Below are 24,794 nucleotides of genomic sequence, written 5' to 3' on the forward strand. Positions count from 1 at the left end.
TAGACCAGATTATCATGTGAATGTTATGGTGTTAATGTAATTTGATAAATGCAAATGCTATAAGTTTCCATCCTGCTTTTGGTCAACTTTTCCCTTGACTCAAGCTATTTCACTTTGACATTTTAATGAGTCCTGAATACTGAGAGATTATGAGGGGAGGGGACCCAAACTAGAGAAGGTGACGTGCAAGGCTAAGCTAGGCCCAGGAGTTTGTAGAGCGCTTCACTGACGGATTTCCTGTCTTCTATCACTCCAGTACAGTTTTGTCAGAAGGCAAACCCTCTCCCTACTGTATTTCTGGGTAAAAAACTCCAAATTCTCACGAGGACACACCTGCATCAACCAGTGGACCAGATTTTGATCAAGAGGGGAGGGGGAAAAAAAGACAACTAGAGGTAAGAAAGACAGAAGTTCCACTTTTTATTTCCAGGTCGAGGGATACAGAAAAGCCAACTGAGGCCTAGAGAAACAGAGGAGAAACTGGGAAGAAGAGAGAGAATCAGGAATAGGGATCTCTGGTGACTTTTAGACTTAACCAAGGCAAGAGAAGCAAAGAAGGAAACAACTGCTGAAGAGGAAGGGGTAGTGAAAAGGAAAAAAAAAAAGAAGTGGAAATTCAATGCTGAGCTCAATTCTTGGAAAGAGAAGGAATTAAGATTGAGGAGGAAGGTGGTAGAAGAAAATATAAGTATGGTGGGACAAGAAAAAGTGCATATAAATAGAGGACACCAAGAATGGGGAGGAGAGGAGAGGAAATTAGAGGAGAGGAGAGGAGAAGATAGAAGAGGCACTTAATTCTGTAGACATTTTTGGCTTTGGGAGTGGTAGAGATGCTACGCCATAGTTTGATGAAGATATGGAAGAATTGAAGTGATATTGTGGTATTGAACAAAATCCTTTACTTTTATGTCTTCGATTTCCTCTCCTTATAAAATGAGAGTGTTTAGAGGATGATGGATTTAGAACTGGAAGAGGCCTTAGAAACCATCTCTCAGACAAGAAAATTAAAGACAGAGGTGTTAAATGGCTTTTGCCTAAACTCAAACTGGTAGTTGGTGGTAGGGCCAGGTTATGGACCCAAGTTCCTCTGATGCCAAATCCTTCACTCTTTTCACTTCTGTCTTTAGACTATATGGACACAAGAGGCCTTTCCAGTTTTTAATTTTGTGATCTTAGGCTTCTTCCTCAGCTGGTTCTACCTCTGCTTCTAATTCTATCCTCAAGACTGAAGCTAGTTCAGGTTCTGGGACACTGATGCTCCCCAGGTCTCCTAGCTTCCTTTAAAAAAATTAACTCTAATTTTTTTTGTTATTCTGAAGTTGAAAAATGACACACTGAGTATGAATATTTTCATATGTACCAAAGAGAAAAGAGGATTATATTTGAAACCATGAATCTATTATACACACTAACATTTAAAACGTATACTAACTTCAACAAATTTGTTTATAAGCTGCTGTGCTAGACTGCTTCTCCTTCAGGACCTCATTCTGTCCTCTTCTATGATTTAAAAATGTTAAATGAATTTCTTCTTTTTTTCTTTTTTTAGGGGGGAGGGTATGGCATTCCTCCTTAAAACAAACACCTTCCCTTATAACAAATAAGCAAAACAAACCCACCCTTTTGGGCATTGGAGATGCTCATCTCAGTCTTTTCCTGAAGTCCTCTGGATCTCTGTCAGGAGGTGGTCAACCTGCTTCATCATCAGCCCTGCCTTCCTTTAAGAGACTCATGCTGGAAGGGAGTCCAAGGAGAGTGTGTCTGCTCATGAGAAGCAAGGAATACCCATATCCCCTATTTCAGGGTTCTCCCTCACTGCAATTAGGTCAACTCCCCCTTTAAAATAGGATCAGGACTAGAATTTAATAACATAGTGTTCTGGCCCTGCCTGGGATGAGGGGTTGAGAAATACAAAACAGAAGAGGCAGGAATTGGAAGTAAGCATTTCATCTTGGTCTCATTTTCTTATGAAATGCAAGATTTTTGTTTAACAGACTCAAAATGGCTGCTATCAGGTCCTATCTGTCAGAGTTAGAAACTCTTTAGAACTCTTCCCCTTCACTCCCTCTAGAAAAACCAAACAAAGCACAGATGGGGAGGGGGTGGGGGAAGAAGCATGGATGGATGGCTTCCTTGAGTGGAGGAGGTCAATTTGAAGATTATCTTAAGTACAAAATACCTCTGGCTTCAAATGGATAACATTTGAAAAAGAGATCTCCCTGACCCGGAACCCTGGACCTTGTTGCTAAGTGAAGAGCAGATGGAATGGTTTGGTAGACCGCAGGATGGGAATCCAGATTCTTTTTCTAAGAGACACAGATCAGGTGGGGGTTGGGGATAGCAGGGCTGAGGGGAGGAGGAAGCTGATCTCTCCTCTGCTCCTCTGGGGACTAGGTAGGGTATGAGGGGGTGGTGATGGTGAAGTTGAAACCCCCTCCCCCAAGTGGGTATCTGAGACAAAGGAGAGGATGGTAGAGGTTGCAGCAACTAGACCACAAAGATCCCTTCAGAGGGGTCGTGGTCTCTAGGAAGTTCACTTAACTGAAACCAGTAAGGGAGAGGTGGTTGATATTTGTGTGTGAGAGAGATTGGGGGCACATCCTATGGTAGGGTTAAGGGGTAAATGGGCGGTCATAGGGAGGAGATAAAAGTGCCTGTGGGATCATATACAGATGCTGTGGTGAAGCTGTGCCCTCTTCCTCTCCCCTAAGCCTGAGCCCTCCCCTCAGAAGCCCTAGGAGCTAGGGACATAGTGCCAGATAACCTGGAATATTCTATGTATGCCTACCCATATTTATATAAGCATAAATGTGTGTATTTTATTATGTCTTCTGTTTCTTTGTTCTCCTTCTTCCCCTTTCCATTTTGGTCCCCATTCTTTATTTTTGTCTTTGCCTCTGTTATTGCTCTCTCTCTCTCTCTCTCTCTCTGTCCTTTCTTTTAGTCTCCATTGTTCTTGAATTGTGTGACTCTGTGGAGCTTGAGTATATGCATTGTATGATGTATGATGTATATATATCTATTGTTTTAATGAGCTGCCCTGGGACTCTCTATCTTTATCTCTCCCTAGACTTCCTTGCTCTCTTTCTCCATCTGTCCTTTTCCCTTTGTTCATGTGTGCCCCTCCCTTTATGCCCCCCCCTGCCCTCTACCTCCTAGGCTCATATCTGAATCATGGAGTTTTGAGTTGTTGTGGTGGTTGTTGTTTTCAGTTCGAAGTTTCAGATCATAGCTTATCAAATATCTGGGTTCCTGCTAGGGAACAGGATGGTGTTTACAGACAAGAGAAAAAAAGAAAGAACAGAGTGGCAGCAGGAGATGGGGGTGCTAAGAATGGAGCTGTGGGGCTGAGGCTCAGACAAGGCTGGGAGGCGCAGCCTCTTGAAGTATTAGACAGAGATGCATTTGCAGAGAGGTATCGGCATCAAAAAGCATAGATACAGGCAGACACACATAGGGACAGATGGAGAGATGTGCTGAGACCCTTGGCTCAATACACCAAAGCTTGTATACGCATCTCTCACAAGGGCTGAGGAGCAGTGGGGCACAGGATGTGTAGTCTGTCTCCATGGTGGCTGGAGACTGTGAGAATCAAAGACCTCTCTCTGGGGCCTCCCAGACTCAGCGGAAATGTGAATGAGCTCCAGGCCCTCAGCAGAGGCAAACAAGCAGCTGGAAAACCTTAGCCTCTGGTGAGCCCTGGGCCCAGAGGTGGCAGAGAAGAGGACAACCCCTCACAGATCCAGGGAATAGGGGGTCTGGGGTGGGGGCGGTGCAGATTTAGAAAAAGAATGGACAATGCCCCTGAAAAGGGGGAGGATTTGGGATTGAAAGACAATAGACCCAAAGAGAAAGGAAGCAAGGAAAGAGACATAGTCCAAGCTATAAAATCCTTCCTCCCTTCCCCCATAACCTGTCTAGAATCCAGTATCCATCCTTCTTCCTCCATCCTGCCCCAGGCCCCAATTTTACAAATGACCTACTTCTAGCCCTTTTCAACTCTCATTTATTCTTTTGGCACGTGTTCATTCAGTCTACTATGTGCAAGTCTTTGCGTACCTACATATTCAACCTCCTCTTGCTTGGAATGACTATGATGTTATTTTAATTTCTTTAAATTTTTATTGATATCTTTCGTTTTTATATCACCTTCATTTCTCTCTCTCTCTCTCTCTCTCTCTCTCTCTCTCTCTCTCTCTCTCTCTCTCTCTCTCTCTCTCTTTCTCATTCCCCTACACAGAGAACCATCCCTTAAAATAAACAATACTAGAGAAAGGCAAAAAGCAGTTTAGCAAAAACAGCTAGTTTTTTTATACAATGCTCCCCATCAAAAGTCTCCCACCTCTGCAGAGAAGATAGAAAGATACATTCTCGTATCTCTTGTTTGAATTCAAACTTTGTCATTATAATTACATAGCAAAAAGCTTTTCTTTTTTGTTTCCTTTATATATTGCTCTAGTCATGTATATTCTTTTCCTGATTCTCCTTACTTTAGTTTGCATCAGTTCATTATCTTTCCATACTTCTCTGTATTTTTCATATGCATATTTTATTACAATATAATAATATTCCATTATTTACATATACCACAATTTGTTTAAACATTTCCCAATTATAGTCCATCTACTTTGTAATTTTCAGTAAAGGGGCAGAGAGAGTAGATGGTCCCCTCTGGGTATATATGAGATGTATGAAGCTAGGAGTCCTTTCATGCAAGATAAAGCTAGGTACCATCTGTGTCAGAGCCAAGGGTTTGATTGGTAACAACACCAAAGGCCTTTGCCAGCTCCCACTCTGCCCTGCTTATGGGCTTGTTTCCTTGCTTAGTTTTTCTCCAGGTTCATAAATAGTCTAGCAGATATGAATCATAGCTAATGAATACATACTTTAAATCCAAATCACATAAGCATTATAATAAGGTATATAAGACCACAATAGAACTTGAGGGAGGGGTGAGGGGGGTAACTTAGCTCCATGATCCCTCCCTTACATCTTAATTAGTTGGTAGGAAAAAGGGAAGCAGGAAATTTGGAGAAATGAGCTATATGTTAGGCATCCTTTTCATCAAAACTCAGCAGTTACTGGTTCTTAGTGAATTTACTTCTCCTTTGTTCATTTTCAGTCTAACTACTGTAGTTCTCTCCTTTGAGTAGTATGAAGGCCATATATCTTTTATAATTTCTCTGGGCTTGTGACCCACAATTATGACCCATACTTCCTCCCTCTCTGAATCTTTCCATGGTCTCTTCCCAGAAAGAAATTCCCTCAAGACCAGAAGCCCCCCACCCCACACTCAGGGAACTCTCAGTAATAGTGAGTTCCTTTTTTCAGTTTCTTCCTCAACCCAGCTGGCAGTCTCAGCCCCTTAGCACCTTCTCAAAGAAGTGTGAAGGAAATGGTTTACATAGAATTTAGAGCTTAAAAGGATTTTATATATAATCCAGTCCAATCTTCCTCATTTTCACAGATGAGAATTCTGAAGTCCATAGAAATTTATTGACTTGGTCAGGGTCACACAGGTTAATTAGTAGCAATGCTAGAATTTGAACTCATATCACTGCATACAAATCTATTTCTATTTCTCTCACACAACATTCCTCCTAGTGTGCTCAGTTTTTGTTCAACAAATTAGAATGGAGCTGCTTCTGCTTGGAATTTCAACTGCTCCATGTCAAGTGCATTCTCAAGGTCCCAAGATCAATAAAGAATAATCAGAAACCCATTTCCCCTATTCTGGAGGTTGGAAACCACCGTTTTCTTCTTCTTGCTATTTTCTTACCCCAACCCTCCTTTTTTCCTCCCTCCCCCAACCTGGTTCATGCTATTTCTTTCCTAGAATTGAGGAAGTTGGGGGCAATGAGATGCTGGGTAGTAGAGTGGAGAAGTGTTCTAGTAAGGAAATGGAGACGTTGCAGGAAGGATATATAGAATTGGAATACAGAGGTGTAAAAACTGGAAAATGGGGATAGTTTACAGAAGTCCTTTCTTTTAGGATATTGACCTGGTCACACTTGTGTGTGTGTGTGTGTGTGTGTGTGTGTGTGTGTGTATGCTTTCATATAGGTATCCATGCCCACTTCAGTTCAGTTTAGCCAAATTTATCTTAAGGTGATGTACCTCAGTCAAAACTATTCTTTCAACTAGTTTTGTTTAATTCTTATAGGAATAGACTTTGTCTGCTTGTTCACTAGGATGTATCTGCTATGTCAAAACAAATAAAATAAAAATATTTTTAAAAAGAAGAAAATTTAAACTTTAAAAATTATTTTTTTAAGTTTACAAACATTTGTTTTTTTCTCTTTCTTAACCTGTCACTGAAAAATAAAACCCTTCTTATAAATATATGTAGTTGTGCAAAATAAATTTCCTCATTGGTCATATCTAAAAATTTCTGGTTCATTCTACAGCTTGAATCCATTACTTCTCTGACAGGAGGTAAGTAGCAGGCTTTGTCATCCTTAGGCAGTTATTGTATTGAATGGATTTATTAAGTCTCTCAAGGTTGTGTTTGTTTATAATACTGTTATATAAATTATTTTACTGGGTCCTTTCACTTCAATAATAATGTTAGCACTTTAAATTTTACAAAGTGTTTTACAAATATTATTTCATTTTTATCCCCATAATAATCCTGAGAGGAGGAGGCATTATTATTATCCTCATTTTATAGTGGAGAAAAACCTGAGGCAGGCAAAAGTTAAGTGACATGCTCAGGGTCACATAGATAGTAAGTGTCCAGATACAATGTTGCATCCACTGTGTCACCTGGCTGCCTCTCATAGTGTATATAAGGACTCCAAAATTTCTCTGAAGCCATCCCTTTTGTTATTTCTTATGGCATTATACTACATTCATATATATTTGTTCAACCATTCTCTTAGGGTTGTTGGCTTTTTTTCCCCAGGCAAATGGGGTTAAGTGGCTTGCCCAGGGCCACACAACTAGGTAATTATTAAGTGTCTGAGACCGGATTTGAACCCAGGTACTCCTGACTCCAGGGCCAGTGCTTTATCCACTGCGCCACCTAGCTGCCCCCTCAACCATTCTCTAATTGACAAGTGCCCCTTTAGTATTTTTGTCATTGCAAATAGTTACTGTAATATTTTATTTTTTAATTAATTAATTAATTAATTTTGAATTCTACAACCTTTCCCCCAATCTTGTTCCCCCACCACCCACAGAAGGCAGTTCTAGTCTTTACTATGTTTCCACAGTATACATTGATCCTAGTTGAATGTGATGAGAGAGAAATTATATCCTAAAGGTAATAGTCTTCGCTCTCTGTTCAAACTCCACAATTTTTTATACATTGCTAAAATATTCTTGGTTGAAGCAAACATAATACCCCCATAAACATATAGAATCTCATGAGAAATAAAGCAAAAGAAAGAGTCAAAAAACATGTTTCAGTCTGTGTTCTGATACCATCAGCTCTGTCTCGGGCAGATCGCATTCCTCATCATAAGTCCATCACAGAAGCTGCCTCCATACTTTTCCATAGTTGCTGCTTCTGACTGTAACTCCCTCCATCCATTCCTCCCCACTACCATATACTATATTCTTTCTCCTTTCACCCCGTCCCTCTTCCAAAATGTGCTGTAGGGCAGCTGAGTGGTGCAGCATACAAAGCATTGGCCCTGGGGCTAAGAGGCCCTCAAGTCCACATACCACCCCAGAGATCCAGCAAGCACCTGCACCTTGCAAAAAGTAAGAAAAATAATGCATTATATCTGACTATTCTCTCTGATGATATGCCCTCTCCTCCATTACCCACATCACCCCTTCTTTCCCCGTCCCCCTTTTCTCCTCCTTACTCCAGATGTCTATACCCTATTGAGTGTGTATGCTATTTCCTCTCTGAGTCATTTCTTTTTTTTTTTTTAGGTTTTTGCAAGGCAAATGGGGTTAAGTGGCTTGCCCAAGGCCACACAGCTAGGTAATTATTAAGTGTCTGAGACCGGATTTGAACCCAGGTACTACTGACTCCAAGGCCGGTGCTTTATCCACTGCGCCACCTAGCCGTCCCCTCTCTGAGTCATTTCTAATAAGAGTGAAGGTTCCCTCATTCCCCCTCGCCTTCCCCTCTTCCATATCATTGCAAAAGCTCATTGCAAAAAAAGTCTTTTATATGAAGTATCTTAGCCTATTCCACCTTTCTCTTATTCCCAGTACATTGACTCCACTTTAATAATATATTATATCTTCAAATTCAGCTTTCTTTGTGCTTAATCTATAAAAGTTCCTTCTATCTTCTCTACTAAATGAGGAGGCTCATATGAGCATTATCAGCATCATTTTTCTATGCAGGAATACATGTAGTTCATCATCATTAAGTCCCTCATAATTTACCCTTCTCTGTTCTCTATGCTCTACCTGAGTCCTATATTTGAAGGTCAAACTTTCTGTTCTGCTCTAGTCATTTCACAGGAACATTTGAAATTCCCCTGGTTCATTGAAAATCCATCTTTTCCCCTGGAAGAGGATGTTCAGTTTTGCTCGGTAGTTGATTCTTGGTTGCATTCCAAGCTCTTTTGCCTTCCAGAATATTATATTCCAAACCCTGCAAGCCCTTAATGTAGTTGGTGCTAAATCCTGTGTGATCCTGACTGCAGCTCCACTATATTTGAATTGTGTCCTTCTGGCTGCTTGTAATATTTTCTCTTTGATTTGGGAGTTCTGGAACTTAGCTATAATATTCCTGGGGGTTGTTTTTTTTAAATCTCTTTCTGGAGGAGATCAGTGAATTCTCTCAATTTCTATTTTGTCCTCTGCTTCTAGGATATCAGGGCAATTTTCCTGTAGGATTTCTTTAAAAATGAGGTCAAGGCTCTTTTCCTGATCATGACTTTCAGGTATCCCAATAATTTTTAAATTATCTTTCCAGAATCTGTTTTCCAGATCAGTTGTTTTTCAAAGAGATGTTTCACATTTTCTTCTACTTTTTCATTCTTTTGGTGTTGAAGTATTGTGTCTTGACTTCTCATAAAGTCATCAGCTTCCTTTAGCTCCATTCTCCATGTGAAGGATTTGTTTTCCTCACAGAGCTTTCTTATCTCCTTTTCCATCTGGCCAATTCTGCTTTTTAAAACCTTCTCAATAACTTTTTGCACTGTTTTATCCATTTGACCGAAGCTGGTTTTTTAATATGCTATTTTCTTCAGCATGTTTTTGGATTTCCTTGACTAAGCTGCTGACTTTGTTTTCATGTTTTTTCCTGCATCTCTTTCATTTCTTTTCCCAATTTTTCTTCTATCTTCCTTACTTGATTTTCAAAATCTTTTTTTGACTGAGTCCAACTTCCATTTTTCTTGGAGTCTTTAGATGCAGAAGTTTGTACTTCCTCATCTTCAGATTGAGTATTTTGAACCTCCTTGGTATCATAGACAAAGTATTTGTCAATAATCCAGTTCCTCTTTTTCTCTGATTACTCAGTTCCCCAACCTGTGCCTGGTTTTGGGGTGTTTCCTAAGCTTTTGAGTATTATTGGGACACCCCACACACACAAGAACCTCAGTGTGTGAGGTTCTGACTGCTCTCCTGGTCTGTGAATGACCACAAGTGCAACCCTCTGCCATGGGGCTGGGGGGGGGGGTCCCTTTTCTATGGGGGTGGTGCCTAGACTATGACCAGGATCTGAATGTGATTGGAGCCCCAGAGTCCTGTTCCAGGGACAGAGGATAGACCTTGGAAGTCTCCTTCCCCTGCCTTTGGTGGGCTGAGTACTCAGGGTATAGTTGCCTGCAGGTTCCTACTTTCTGGCTCTTGCTTCCATTTCCTGAATCTGCAACCACCCTGAGGGACTGGGCTTCAAGATGTGCCCGGTGCTCCCCAGGGTACAGGTCAGGAAACTACTTCTGTTGCTGAGAGTTGCAGCTCTCAGGCACTCTGGGGCTGTTCCCAGGAGGCTAAAGTGTCTTTACCCTGGCAGGCCACCCCTCTAATCCCGTGCAACAGAGTTTTCCCACTGTTTTCCAGGTTAGCTTGGGCTGGAGAATTGCCTCACTGGATCTTTCTATGGGTTCTGTCTCTCAAAAATTTAATTAGAGTCATATTTTTAAGATTTTCAAAATATTTTGGAGAGAACACCTAGGAGAGACTCTTCTCCTGCTGCCATTTTGGCTCTGCCCTACTATAATATTTTAAATTATATTTTTGCCCTTTAAGAGAAATAGATCTTCCTAAAGAACAGCTTTGTTCATCCCCCCTATCCCCAATATTCAAATACCTTCAACGAGTCCCTATTGGGAATGATGTATCTATTATATGGTAAAAATGAAACTCCTTATTGAGGCATTCAAGGCCTACCATAATATGACTGAAATCTCTCTCTCCAATGTTATTTCTTGTTTTGATCTTAAATAAAATCCCCAGTAAAACTTAAGTCTTTACTACTAATACAAATATTACTTTTGTATTAGGTCTCTGTATTCTTGTCCATTTTGCTGTAAAATGCTTCGTGAATCTTTTTTAAATTACTTTTTTATTTTAAACTTAAATATAAAATGAGAAAAGCAAAAAAATTGCCATGCACACAGAAAATCATAAGAAAAGATTCAATATAAACCCACAAATTTCCCTTTTAAGAAAATCTATATAATAAATACTATAATAAATACATTTTTTTCCCCAAAACTTTCCAGTTTTTCTTTATTTCCTTCTTGGGTTTCTTTTGTTCTCTGCTGAGTACTTTTTCTTTTTTTCCCTTCCTCCTCCTCCCCACCCTAAAGAAGACTACAATTAAGTGTGTGTATATATGTGTAGATAGATAGATAGATAACTATAAGCATGCATATATATATATATATATATGTAAAGCCATACTATGAATATTTCCTCTTGTCATGTTTTTCTCTAAAGATGGATAACATCTTACTTATAGATCCAAGTCTTTCCATGTTTTTCTAAATCAACCCAGTGTTCCAGTATTCCAACCCAATTACATGCTATCTGAGAGATTGTCCATGAAAGTTTATTCCCCCACTTTCCTGTATTCCTTCTATTCTTGGCCTCATAGGTTTTATTTAGTCTAGAAAATTTTAATTTAAAATAAATAAAACTATTCTTTTTATACCTCCACAATCTTCTCCCTTATAATACAGTTTAAGGTCTGATATTGCTGAATCTTCTTCCTTACATCTTTTTATCCTGGTCTCTTTAAGTACTTAACCTTTTACTCTTCCAAATGAACTTTATTATTATTTTTCCTAGTTTAGTAAAATTAATTTTCAATTAAGAGATGGCATTGAATAAATGGATTATCTAAGTAGAATCATCATTATAAATATTATATTGACTTTACCTACCCCAAAACAATAAATATTGCTTCAATTATTTAGATCTGAGTTTACTTATATAAAAAGTGTTATATGTTTATATATATGTATATGTACATACATATATAGTTCCTGTTTCTCTTTTGACAGGTATATACTCAGGTATTTTATATTGTCTAGGTATTTTAAATGGTCTAAAACAAAATTGGATAATATTGTTGATACATAGTACAGTTTTTCACTTTTGATAAAATATATTTTAACTTTTACTTTTTTCTGAGATAATGATTACTATCCCTGCTTTTTATATAATTAATTCTTCTCCTGCCCTTTATTTTATCTTTTTATATATTTCTCATTTTTATAATGTTTCCTGAAAGCAATATAGTGTTGAATTCAAATTTTTAATTTGATGTCTATTTACATTTTATGGATAAATTTTCCCATTCACATTCTAAGCTACAATTCCTTAGCTATTTTCTTTCTTCCTGTTTTTCCTCACTATCCTTATTCTATTTATCTTGTCTCTTCTCACTCCCCTGTTTCACTTCTACCCACCCCTTGCCCTTCTATTCTTTGACTTACCAACCTCTCTAACAGTCTTCCTTATCCTTTCCTCCTCATGCTATCCCCTTACCCTCTTATTCTTTCTGAATTTAGAAGACTTTTATAACCACATGAATATATAGATATATTTCCCTCTTTAACCCATTCTTAATGACAGTAAGGTTCCAGCACCTCCTGCCCTTCCCCTTACTAGCTTCTTCTGTATTAATTTTTCATTTTATGACTTATTTGTAGGGAGAAAATATTCCTTTTTATCTTTCCTTACACAATTTTACTTTTTTAGAATCACCCCATCACACTCAGTTAAGCCCAAGTCTTTCTTTCAAACTACCCAATTAATTATGACAGTCAGGAGTACTGCTAATATTTTCACATATACAAAATAAAGAGTTTGCTTTTCTTGAATCACTTATAATTGCTCTTTAAGGTTTACTATATATTTCTTCTGGATGTTATATTGCATATTTCCTCTTAAGTTTTGTGCTTTTTGTCAGAAAAAAACCTGAGAACCTTTCAGTTCATTAAACACCCTTTATTTAAAAATTCAGGATTATGCTTACCTTTGCTGAGTAAGTTCCGCTTGGTGGTAAAGCCAGCTCTTTTACTCTATGAAATATAGTACTCTAAGACATACAGTCCTTCAATGTAGTAGCTTCTAGGTCTTGAATAATCCTTATTGGAGCTCTATAATCTTAAAAAAAAAATTTCTTTTTGCTTATATTTGCTCCTTAACTTGGGAGTATCAAAACCTGGCTAGTAAATTCCTGGTTTTTTTTTTTAAGGTATAAATTCCTGTCTTACTAGCTATATATTTTCCTCCTTCCTATTTTCCTCACTCTCCTTCTTACCCCATTCACCATAGCTCTCCTCACTCTTCTGCTTTATTTCTACATATTACCTTGCCCGCCTATTCCTGTGATTTCTTTTGGGTGGATTTTTTTTTCTATTTCTGCCTTGCTTACTTGTTCTAGAACTTCAGAGCAATTTGCTTTGATAATTTCTTGTGATATTGTATCAAAATAATTTTTAATTTAATTTAATTTAATCATATTTTCAAGTAATACAACTATTCTTATATTATTTCTCTTCCATTTGTTCTCCAGATCAGTTGCTTTTCTGATGAGATGTTTCACTTTCTCCTCTATTCTTTTGTTCTTTTGATTTTATTTTTTGATTTCTCAATGTCTTAGAATGTCAGTAGTTTCTCCTTGCCCAATTCTACTTTTCAAGGAATTATTTTCTTCCTTATGTTTTTGATTCTCTATTTCAAATTGGTTGACTTTCTATTCATAATTTTTTAATGACTCTTTTTTTCCTAATTTTTTCCAGTCTTTCATATTAAAATTTTTAAAGTCCTTTTTAAGTTCTTTTTGTACTTGGGTCATTTGACATTTCTCATTGAAAAAAAAAAGGAGTAACTTTTTTAGCTCCATTATTTTCCTCTGAATGTGAAGCCAAATCTTTATCTCCATAGTAACTATCTATGGTTGGGTTTTTTCTTTGCTTACTCATTTATTTATTTAGTTAGTTTTATTTTATTTTTAGCATCTATTAATGTAGTCAAGTTGTAGTACTAAAGCATGGGGAATGATGCCCCAAGTCTCAGGCCATTTTTGTTGTATTGTTATTTTCTGAGTCTATCTTGAGGTTCAACCCTGAGATTTCCTCTCCACACTATCCCACAAATGATCTGGCTCCCCTGCTACTTTTCCTGTGTCTTCTCTACCCTAGAACTGAAATCATGGACTTTGCTTTCTGCAATACCCACAGGCAACTGAGTCTCCACCCCTCACTATTGTATTTGTCAAGTGTATCTAACTAGCTTCTTCTTACCCTTGCCTCAGTCTGGTATTGGTCTAGTCATCACAGCTATGCTTGGTTTCCCTCAGAAGTAGATCCTTCAATCATCTCATTCTCTGTTGTTAGACTCCCATAGAATCTGCAAAATGAAAGTTTTTTAAGACTCAGGCTGCCTTTCAACTCATCTGCCCCTGGGATTTGCTATTTGTTGATTCTGCAAAGTTACCCTTTACTTAAACTGAATCTCAGCACCCAGGAGGTTGGGTCTTCTCAAACTGTTGCTGCTCTGAGGTGATGTTCTGTCTTTTTTGTGGTGGAAATTTGGGGAGTCAAATGCCATCTTCCCAGAATACCCTTTTACCAATTCAGATCTGTATTGAAGGTTCAAGGTTATCCAGTCATGTCTTTCTGACTTTGGAACCAAAGCTCTGATTTTGTGTATCACATGACTTCTAAATGTTAACTTATTATGGCTGGTGGTAGTACTACTATAGACCTAGAATGTCCTCTACCTTCTATCCATAAAGTTTAAATGCCATTTTCTCTGTTAAGCCTAACCTGTTCTCAACTCATTTTTATTTCTCCTCCTTTAAATTTCATTTTAATCTTAATGCCTCTTCATTACTCATTACATATTGTAGGAAGTTGGAAGGGAGAGCTAACATACTGAATAACAGAGGATCCATAAAGATCTGCATAGAGGAGGATGCCAGGTCAAACTTAATAAGATGGAATTTAATAGAGATAACTTTAAAGCATTAAAGATAAGTTTAAAAAAATCACTTGCCAAGCATAGGGTGGGGAGGTCTAGTGAGACCAGTTTTACACGAAAAAATATGTGAAGTTTTTAGAGGGCAGCAAGTTTTGTCTATAGTAAAAGAAGGATCTAGAATGAAGAGAGTGATAGGTACACTGTAAACTGAACTGGTAGGTCAGTCATTTAGTCAGACAACAATAATTTATGTAGTGCTTTGTATGTGCTAGGTAAAGGCAACTAGGTAGCTCAGTAGACAAGAGTTCTGGACGTGGAGTCAGGAAGACTTGAGTTCAATTATGGCCTCAAACACAGAAGCTGTATGACCCTAGGCAAGTCACTTAATCTTCATTTGTCTTAATCCATTGGAGGAGGAAACGGCAAACCACTCCAGTATCTTTGCCAAGAAAACTCCATAGACAGTATGATCCATGGGATCATGAAGAGATGGACATGTCTGAACAACAATAGGCTAAGCTCTGTGCTGAGCACTAGGAAGACAAAATGCTCTTAAGGAAATCATACTGAAATGAAGGAGATAACATGTAGATAACTACATGTGTAAAAGATCTGGAATATTGTTTTCCATTTTGAACACTACATTGAGCTTCTTGATTCATCTGACTTTCTCTTCATTACTACATTCTGCCTTTTGGACATCACATTTTAAAGAGGAATCTGATAAACTGTAATACATCAAAGAAGGATGACCCTGGAGATGAGAGCACTGTTGTGTATCGTTTGAAAAGCATTAGTTAGGGGTGGCTAGGTGGCGTAGTGAATAAAGCACCAGTCCTGGAGTCAGGAGTACCTGGGTTCAAATCTGGTCTCAGACACTTAATAATTACCTAGCTGTGTGGCCTTGGGCAAACCACTTAACCCCGTTTGCTTTGCAAAAAAACAAAAACAAAAACAAACAAACCAAAAAAAGAAAAGCATTAGTTATAGTTTAGCTTGGAGTTGGGAGAATATGGGCACTTCAAGTTCTTGAAAAACCAATAGTGTGGGGCAGCTAGGTGGTATAATGGATAGAGCACCCTGGAGTCAGAAGGATCTGAGTTTATATCTAGTCTCAGACACTTAATAATTACCTTACTAGGTGACCTTGGGCAAGTCACTTAACCCCATTGCCTTGACAAAAAAAAGAAACAGTAGCTTTTCATTGGTGAAAGAAGAATTAGATTTGTTCTAAATGTCCCTAAGATCCCTTCCAACCCTTAATCTATGATTTTATGAAAGAGAATCAAAGGATGAAATCTTCTCAGAGGTAGCATTTGGATTGATTTAAATAAAAGCTCCATACTTATAAACGCTTGAAATAAAATTTTCATTTTCTTTCTGTCCCCTATAGTGATTAATTCAGTGGCCTCCACATAATTGTTGTTCAGTTGAATCTGACTCTATATGGTTTTCTTGGCAAAGATACCAGAGTGGTGGGGCAGCTAGGTGGCTCAGGGGATAGAGCACCGGCCCTGGAGTCAGGAGTACCTGAGTTCAAATCCAGCCTCAGACACTTAATAATTACCTAGCTGTGTGGCCTTGGGCAAGCCACTTAACCCCATTGCCTTGCAAAAAAATCCTAAAAAAAAAAAAAGAAAAGAAAAAAAGATACCAGAGTGGTTTTTTCTCCAGCTCATTTTACAGATGAGGAAACTGAGCCAAACAGCATTAACTGACTTGCCCATAGTCACACAACTCAACAAGTGTCTGAGACCAGATTTGAACTCATGAAGATGAAGCCCAGTGCTCTAACCACTGAATCACTCCAATATGGCTCTGCATGGTAGGCATGCTATGAAAAGTTGTTGAGTGATTGAATTCTCTTAAATTCACAGAATCACAAAGAAGAGATTTTATTCCCCTGGGACTCTGACCAGCTTCTCCTAGACTTCTTCCCATTCTAGCACCTCTGGTAGGAAGTCTGGCTTCTTACTTCCCTGACTAGGCCAATATGGACAGAGGAATTACCTTTGGAACCTTATTCCTGGCTCTGCAGTTGGGTGAGTTTGGGGAATGGGGTGACAAAGGAGCTGGATCTCATTCATGGGTCAGGGGAGGAAATAAAAGTCATCAACTGGACCTGCAGCTGGTCCTTACCTATTTTTTTCTCAATCTCTGGGATCCAGTTCTATTGCCTGCTATGTCCAGAGGGAAGGAACTGATATTGGGTGAGGCTGGAAATATTGCCGAATTGCCTTGTAAAGCTACAAAGAAAGAAAACATGGACTTTACCTGGAAACAACCGGACCAACTTGTGCTTCTCAGGGGCTTCAGAAAAGGTTCACCAGCAAAGGTGATAGGTAAGTGTAGCCCAAGGCCTTGGGCACCCCAAAATTTTGACCTTACATAGACTGGGTCTGATCCTGGGGTCTGACTGCTTTTTAATGCTTTTTTTTAAGTCCCAACTTGGAGTTTCTGCAAATATAACTTATGAATGGATTTCCCTAAATTCAGACAACAGTGTCTCCAGATCCCAAAGTATTCATTAATAAATGCATAACATGTAAGACCATTTGAATTTCATTCTATAAAACATGAAGTTCAAAGATACAAAAGACTCACTAGAACCCCTAAGCATCTACAGAAAAATACATAAACCATTCACAATGGTTTCAACATTCCAATGAGAGCCTCTTTAGCCCTATAAAGACCTTCAGAACTTTGGGTTCCTATGGAAAGGAAATGTACTTTTTTTTTTTGCAAGGCAATGGGGTTAAATGACTTGCCCAAGGCCACACAGCTAGGTAATTATTAAGTATCTGAGGCTGGATTTGAACTCAGGTACTCCTGACTCCAGGGCTGGTGCTCTAGCCACTGTGCCACCTAGCCACCCCTGAAAATGTACTTAAATGGCAACACTCCTTTTCATTGTCCAAATAACTCATTCTGGCAGTGGAGATTGGCAAGGTCTAGATTTCTTGCCTTACTCCATTCATCAGTAAATGGCTTTACTATAGCATTCAGAAATTCTGAAACAAATTCTCTTTTTTCTCTAGAAAGTCCAATACCTGAATTTTCAAACTTGGGGTTCCCTGGGAGTCAATACTTAAGAATACTTCCTCTAAAATTAGCAGTGAGATCTTAATTTACAAATTTGTTGGTTTTTTCTCAGTCTTCATCAATCTTGACCATTACATTTGAAACTAGTGACCATCCTCTTTTCCTAGTTACTTTTTCTTCTCGGAGTTTTTATGATACTGTTTTCTTCCTTTCTTTTTGACTACTCCAGAGCCTTTTTTGCTCTGGCATATTGTCAATTAGCACATCAGGTTCTAACTATGTACGTATTCCCAAGGTTTTCTACTAGGATCCTTTTATTATATCTCTTTATATACATGCTCGGTGATTTCATCAACTTCTGAGAGCATTTAATTATCATCTTTATATGTAGATGATTTACTCATATACATATTTAACTGTCTACTGTACCATCAACTGGATATCCTAAAGATTTTTTCAACCTAAAATGTCCAAAGCAGAACTCAATTTCTTTGTTCTCAAAACTGTCCCTCAAATTGCCTTTTTTCTATTGATGGTACCACCATTCCCAATTCCTGTTTCTCCCCCATCCTACATGTCCAATAAGATCCCAAATCATCCCATTTCTACCTTTTCATCTCATGCTCTGATGAACCTTTCTCTTTACTCACACAGCTCCTATTCAGATCCTCATTTTCTTTTATCTAGATTGTTTTCTAGTTTGTCTCCCAGTCTCAGGTCTTTTCTGTTCCAATCTGTCTTCCTCAAAGCTTCCAAATCAAATTTCCATGTTACTTCCCTACCTGATAAACTTCAGTGATGTCCTATTTGCAACCAACATAAAATGTAAACTCCTTTGTTTTTTAAGTTCCTTCACAACTTGGCCCCAACCTATTTTTCCAGTCTCATTAGACATTACTTCCCTTCCTACACACTACTTCCCTTCTAATCATACATGATTGCCTTACACAAGGCACTCTATCCTTCCATCTCTGAATCTTTGTGTTAACTGGTCCAGATATCAGGAATACAACCAGTCCTCAGTTCTATCTCACCCACTCCCTAACTGCCTTTAAGACAGAACTCTGGCATTACCTTTTCTGATCTGCCCAACTGCTAGTGCCTCCCTAGCCTCCCTAATGACTTTCTATTTAATAACTTTTTATCTATTTTGTCTTTGTGTGTGTGTGTGTGTGTGTGTGTGTGTGTGTGTGTGTGTGTGTGTATGTTCATTTGTTCATTTGTTTCAGTCCTGTTGAACTCTGTGACTCTATTTGGGGTTTTCTTGGCAAAGGTACTGGGCAAAGATACTGTGCCATTTCTTTCTCCACTTTACAAAGGAGGAATTAATGTAAACAAAGTGACTTTCTCAGAGTTATACAGTTAGTGTCTGAGGCTACATTCGAATTCAGATGAAATTTCCTAAATCCCAGCCTAGTGCTCTATCTACTCCACTTAGCTGCCTCATTTTTTGCATATTTGTATATGTATAAGTATACTAGCATAATTTGCATGCTTATTTGTACTTGTCATCTCTTCCATCTTCTTCCGTCTTAGAATATAAGCTTCTTGAGATCAGGAACTGTTTCATTTTTGGTTTTGTATATGCCTAGGTCAATGCTTAATAGAGTAAGTGCTTAATAAATGTTTATTAATTAGTCAATTGATTGATTTACTAAACAGAGATCAGTGAACATAACTGACCGTTTTATTAATTGAATAAAACCATAATTATATCATTTTGAGCATTAATTTTCCTTTTCTATAAGTATAGTAGTAAGTAAGAAGATTGGAAAGAGACTATTTTTCCCATCCTAGACATTTTATTTTACTTTTTCAGTGAGCCTTGTATTTGTTTTTTTCTTAATGACAGTTTAGGAAAAAGTCTTATTAATTAGATTCTAGTTAATCATGTATATAAATACATATCTAAAGTATATACACATAGACATACATAAATATTTATGTATATGTATTTTTGACAAGACCTATGATTGTATTGGAATTTTGAGTTTCTAGTGAAGAACTTTCTTTACCAAGGGAAATAGATACCTGCTCTGTAACTACTAGTCTTAGTGAATGACTTGGGATGCTAAGTGGTTAGGTACCAGTCACACAGCCAATATTTGTCAAAGGCAATACTTGAATCCATTTCTTCCTTACCCTAAGGCCATCCCTCTAAGCACCATATTATTCTTATTCTCATTGAACATGTACCAAAAAAACCAGATAAATTTAAAGGCAGTTTTTTCTTGTTAGAAAATTTTTAATATGCACAACTTTTTTTTGTTTACAGTATAAAGCAAGGTCTGTATTGGGCACTATTGAGAAAGATTGAGAAAAAGAAAGGCATAAAGTCTGACTTGGGTAACATAGAGTCTCGTAGAATTTCTTCCTATTCATCACTTCCTCAAAATAATTCTAGCAAGGGGCAGCTAGGTGGCACAGTGTAAAGAGCACTGGCCCTGGAGTCAGGAGTACCTGAGTTCAAATCCAGTCTCAGACACTTAATAATTACCTAGCTCTGTGGCCTTGGGCAAGCCACTTAACCCCATTTACCTTGCAAAAAAAAAAAATAATTCTAGCAAAAAACTTCTCAGACTACCTTTGCCTGATTTTGACTGTATCATTATTCCACCTCATCTGGTATATATTTTAATAATTTGCATTATAGGTTAATATCCATGATAATGACAATTCCAAGAAACTTTCCTAGTTAATTTGACACATTAGAGTTTTCATCAAACTGAATAATGCTAAATGTAGGACTGTTGTCAACCCCCTAGGTGGATGAAATTGAAAGTCCAATGGGGGGAAAAATCAGAGCTAGAATAATACTTTATTTTAATAAACTTCTCCCTAAAAGATAATTGGAATAGATGATCTTTCAGATCCCTTCTAGTTATGACCCTATGATCCTAAGGTAATGAGGATAATAATGGACTCGCTCATCCCTACTATCTAGTTTCTATTATTAGAGCCAGACCACGGGCTCAACATTAGGCATTTTCCATGGGATATTAAAGCTTATGAAACTTTCTAGGAGATCATTTCTTATTGGTTGATCAGCATCCAGATCCAGAAGTGACTAATCTCTTAAATTCATGAAATTATTTCCAAGGCTAGAAACATCCATCTCAGGATTGCTCTTTGATTGCATGTGTTTAGAGATGGAAATATGAAGCAGAAGAGGTATCCAGACACTTGAGATCTAATCTCAAATTTGTTTTCATTGCCACGTCATCATTTCAAGAAGAGGAGAGGAAAGAGATTCCCTGCCTCTTTCCCTGAAAGTCTGAGGGAAAGACTAGGTTCCAAGTGACGAGTTCCAAAAAAGAGAAGAGAGACAATTAGAGTGAAAATTATTTCTCCTTCTAAGCCTACTGAGTAGGCATCTCCTTCCATTCAAATGATGATTTTTAAAAATAAATAATTGGTAGTAATAGGAATCATAGAGTCAAACCAGAAACCTCTGAACATTTGTCACTGAAAGTGGTTCAGATACATGGACAATTCCATCCCTTCATCACAGGGACCAAAGACTTAAAATGGTTATAAAATGCCCTTTAATAAGAGGCCAGACTATGTGTCTATCCCCCATAACCAAAATGCATATTCTTCTGTTACATTAACATTTTATGTATCATATTTCTCTCTGTGTGTATCCTTTACCTCAGCTCTAAGCTCCAAAAGAAATGGAAGTCTGTCTCATTTAATCTTTTTATCTCTTCTTGTATCTTCTTCTATAAAGTCATCCAGGTGGCACAGTGGATAGAGAATAAGATCATGAGTCAGGAGTATCTGAGTTCAAAGTCAGTCTCACACACTAATTAATTAGGCTGTATGACCTTGGGTAAGTCACTTATCTCTGTCTGAATCAGTTTCTTCAGTTGTAAAATGAGGATCATAATAGCAATTACCTTCCAGGGTAGTTTTAAGTGTCAAATAAGTTAATATGTATAATTTAGGTACTTAATAAATATTTCTTTCCTTCATATATGTAAGGGTTAAATTTAAATGTTTTATCAAGTTTAGCTGGATTGAATAGAAATCATAAAATGTTGAAGTTGGAAGATAAATAAATCACATGGGTCAGCCCTATTCATTTTGTTTGGTTTTTTGCAAGATAATGGGGGTTAAGTGACTTACTCAAGATCACACAGCTTGTAAGCATCAAGTGTTTGAGGTCAAATTTGAACTCAGGTTTTCCTGACTCCTGTGTCAGTGCTCTACCCACTGTGCCACCTAACTGCCTCCAATCCAATTCATTTTACTGAGGAGGAAAAAGAGTAGGAAAAAGTTACCTAGCCAGTGAGTTCTGCTATCATGGTTAGAACTCAGGGCTTGTGACTTCCATTTTGTTTATTCCTGATTCCATTACTGCTACCACTACCTCTATATAGATCTTTAACATTTGACAGACAGGTTCAATTGTTATTCCCATTTTATTGATAGGGAAATCTGATATTCAGAGATGTTAGATGTTTTGACTTTAGTCATACAGTTTTTGCTCATTAGTTCATTTGGACCAAAACTTATTAAGTTAAGGACAACTCCCTAGATATTTGAAAATAGTACCATATTTCCCCCCACCCAAATCTTCTCTTAGCCAGGCTTTATAAACATTCTTTACTCTTTAAACTTATATCAACTACATCTTTTGTCTTGGTTTTGAATCCCTGTCACAATACTGGCTATCCTCTTCCTGTCTCCTTCCATAGCAACTTAAGGTCTTCCCTAAAGTTTGATAACTAAAAGGAAGGACACTACTCCAGATGGAGTCTGACACAGGACAAAGTACTTCAGAATGGACTCTCACCTCTTTCATATTGGGTATTAAGTCATTATTGATCCAAACTATATTCAAATGAGCTTTATTGGTTGCTGCAACAGTAACATCATTGACACTGCTACATTATTAATTCTTTATTAACTGGGCCTCATATTTTTTCCACATTAACCACTCACTCCATTTTGTACTTGGACAATTAATTTTTTGGATTCAAATATAGGACTTTACATTTATCTGTACTTTTGGATTCTAAGTCAGTCATACAATGCCTTAGATAGTTCTCAGCTTTATGACATTCACAAATTTCATTATCAAACTATGACTATTTTCATACTGATATGTCTCTAATTAAAAAAAAAAAATTTGCGCCATGCAGTGGATAGAGCACCAGTCCTGGAGTCAGAAGTACCTGAGTTCAAATCCAGCCTCAGACACTTAATAATTACCTAGCTGTGTGGCCTTGGGCAAGCCACTTAACCTCACTGCCTTGCAAAAAAAAAAAAAAACATTGAACAGAACAGGAGTTAGAGAGAGACTTGTGGATCCCCACTAGAGACTTTCGTTCAAATTTTCAATGATCAATGTCAGTACTCTTTGGATTCAGTCAGTCAAAATAATTCAGTTCAGACAATTCTAAAAACATCTAACTATCACTTTAGTCCACACCTCTGAATCTCACCTACAAGTATAATTTTTATATAAACTGGTTTTTGAAATCAAAATATACTATGGTTTTAGCATTTTTAAGATCGATAGATTAAATAGATTAGTCTTATAGGTTAGAATAAACAAATTAGGTTAGTCTCACATAATTTGTTCTTTTTTAATGTTGCAATTGGAATTTATTTTCTCTAAAAATACATTATTAATGATTTGGGTTTTTTTAACCTGATCACCACTGCCATAGAACCTTCCTTTATGACACAGGAAAATAGTTTAGCAAATTGAACCGAAAACTGCAATTTTGTCTAATAATAATTTCAATATTCCTTACCCATAGTTTACCACTTCTCTACAAGAAAAATGAAATATGTTTTAATATCTGTCCTTTGTACTAAATAATTATTTTTAATAATTATCTAAATTATAATATATTTTACTATTTTTACATTTATTAATGGGGAGGATGTGGTTATCTCCCCCGCCTCAGTTGATATAGTCACAGAATATAGTCTCACAGGATGAAGTTTCAGTGTAAACAAGATGATCTCTTATGAGGTTTAAATGCATCATTGATTTGGTCAGCCTAGGAACATTTTGTTTGGCTAAGAAAGCAAGTTAGTCATGCCTCTGGGAGTTTCAAATGCCTGAGCTTTGAAGGAGTTTTCAGAGTTCTAGAGTTGGAGACCTCTTAGGAATAAATTATAGAGTAGCATGAAGACTGGAGAGAAGAGATTGTCATCAGAATCACTGGACTAGTTGAAGGTATCGCATCCAGGGAGAGCAGAGACATGTACTCCAGATTGACAGATACAGAGAGGCCGTTATCTGAAAAATGAAACCACTTCAAAGGAAAGGAAGCTTGCCCATAGACATTGTGTATTTGTAAGATATTTGCCCCCCCCCAGGTTATGGGGGGAATGTTTTATGATTACTATTCTTGAAATGCCATTTGAGTAATTGACCTTAAGAAAAGCTTACTGGATGACTATTAATGGGAAGCTACTTGGTAGGACCTTGTGAGCCAACTGTATGAGTATAGACACAAAGAGTTTTCTCTGTAAGTAACTTCTCTATGAAGATGGGTGAAAATTGGGAGAGTAGTGTGGAAATCTATTACCTTTACATGATTATAATTATTGTGCACATTATTTTCCTGCCTCTGCTTTTTTTTTTATCAATTCATACAGGTCTTCTCATGTTTCTCTAAATTCCTTATATTTATCATTTCTTAAAACTCAACTATATCCCACTACATTCATATGCCAAGATTTTCAGTTATTTCCCAATCATTGGGTACTCATTTTGTTTTCAGTTTTTTCTTCAATCAAAAATGATACTACCATGCATTGATTTGATCCTAATTAAGATATGCTGACCCCAATTTCTAAGTGCTTAAAAATAGAATCTTTATAGGTTTCCCCCCAGGAATTTCCCAGGAATCTCCAACAAGCTCATTGGCCTAAGTTTGAATTATCATCCTTCTTTCACTGTTTGGAAATTCAGACAGCTTCAGTCCTGTGGCACCTCACCCATTTTTCCTTTGTACTCGATGACTCCCTCCAGACCACTAAAAGATATTCAATAATCATATCCTCAAACTTTTTCATTATGCTTGGATATAATTTGACAAGGATGAGTGACTTGAACTCACTCACTGAAAATAGATTCTCTTACCTTTGCCTAAATCATCTTAGTTTTCAGTTCTCTGCCAATAATTTTTATTTTAACCTTCCTTCTCTGAAAACTATTCTCCTTGATAAAGGAAACAAAAACACAATAGAAGTCCTATCTTCCCTCTTTTATAATCATCATCCCAACTATACCAAGGTTAAGGATCTATATCTTTCTTAGTTTTTCTCTAACCCCTAATGTAGCTTTTTTTAAAGTACTTTTAGTTCTTCATAGCTTTATCCTCTCAGCCCCTAACCTCAGCTTATATGGGACTTTAGCCTTCTTGATTCTATTC

General features: G+C 37.5%; 1 protein-coding gene across 1 annotated transcript in view; it reads left to right on the forward strand.

The window, feature by feature from the left end:
* Positions 1-251: 251 nt before the first annotated feature.
* The window catches only part of CD4 (CD4 molecule), a 46,740-nt gene continuing 22,197 nt past the window's right edge, over positions 252-24,794 (forward strand). Inside the window, exons 1-3 of the mRNA XM_074194493.1 lie at positions 252-395; positions 16,230-16,394; positions 16,521-16,694. Of these exons, the coding sequence (XP_074050594.1) occupies positions 16,346-16,394; positions 16,521-16,694 (223 nt within the window). The 5' untranslated portion in view covers positions 252-395; positions 16,230-16,345. The remainder of the gene's footprint in view (positions 396-16,229; positions 16,395-16,520; positions 16,695-24,794) is intronic.

Source organism: Macrotis lagotis, chromosome 7 (assembly GCF_037893015.1).
Source record: "Macrotis lagotis isolate mMagLag1 chromosome 7, bilby.v1.9.chrom.fasta, whole genome shotgun sequence".
Lineage (NCBI taxonomy): Eukaryota > Metazoa > Chordata > Mammalia > Peramelemorphia > Peramelidae > Macrotis > Macrotis lagotis.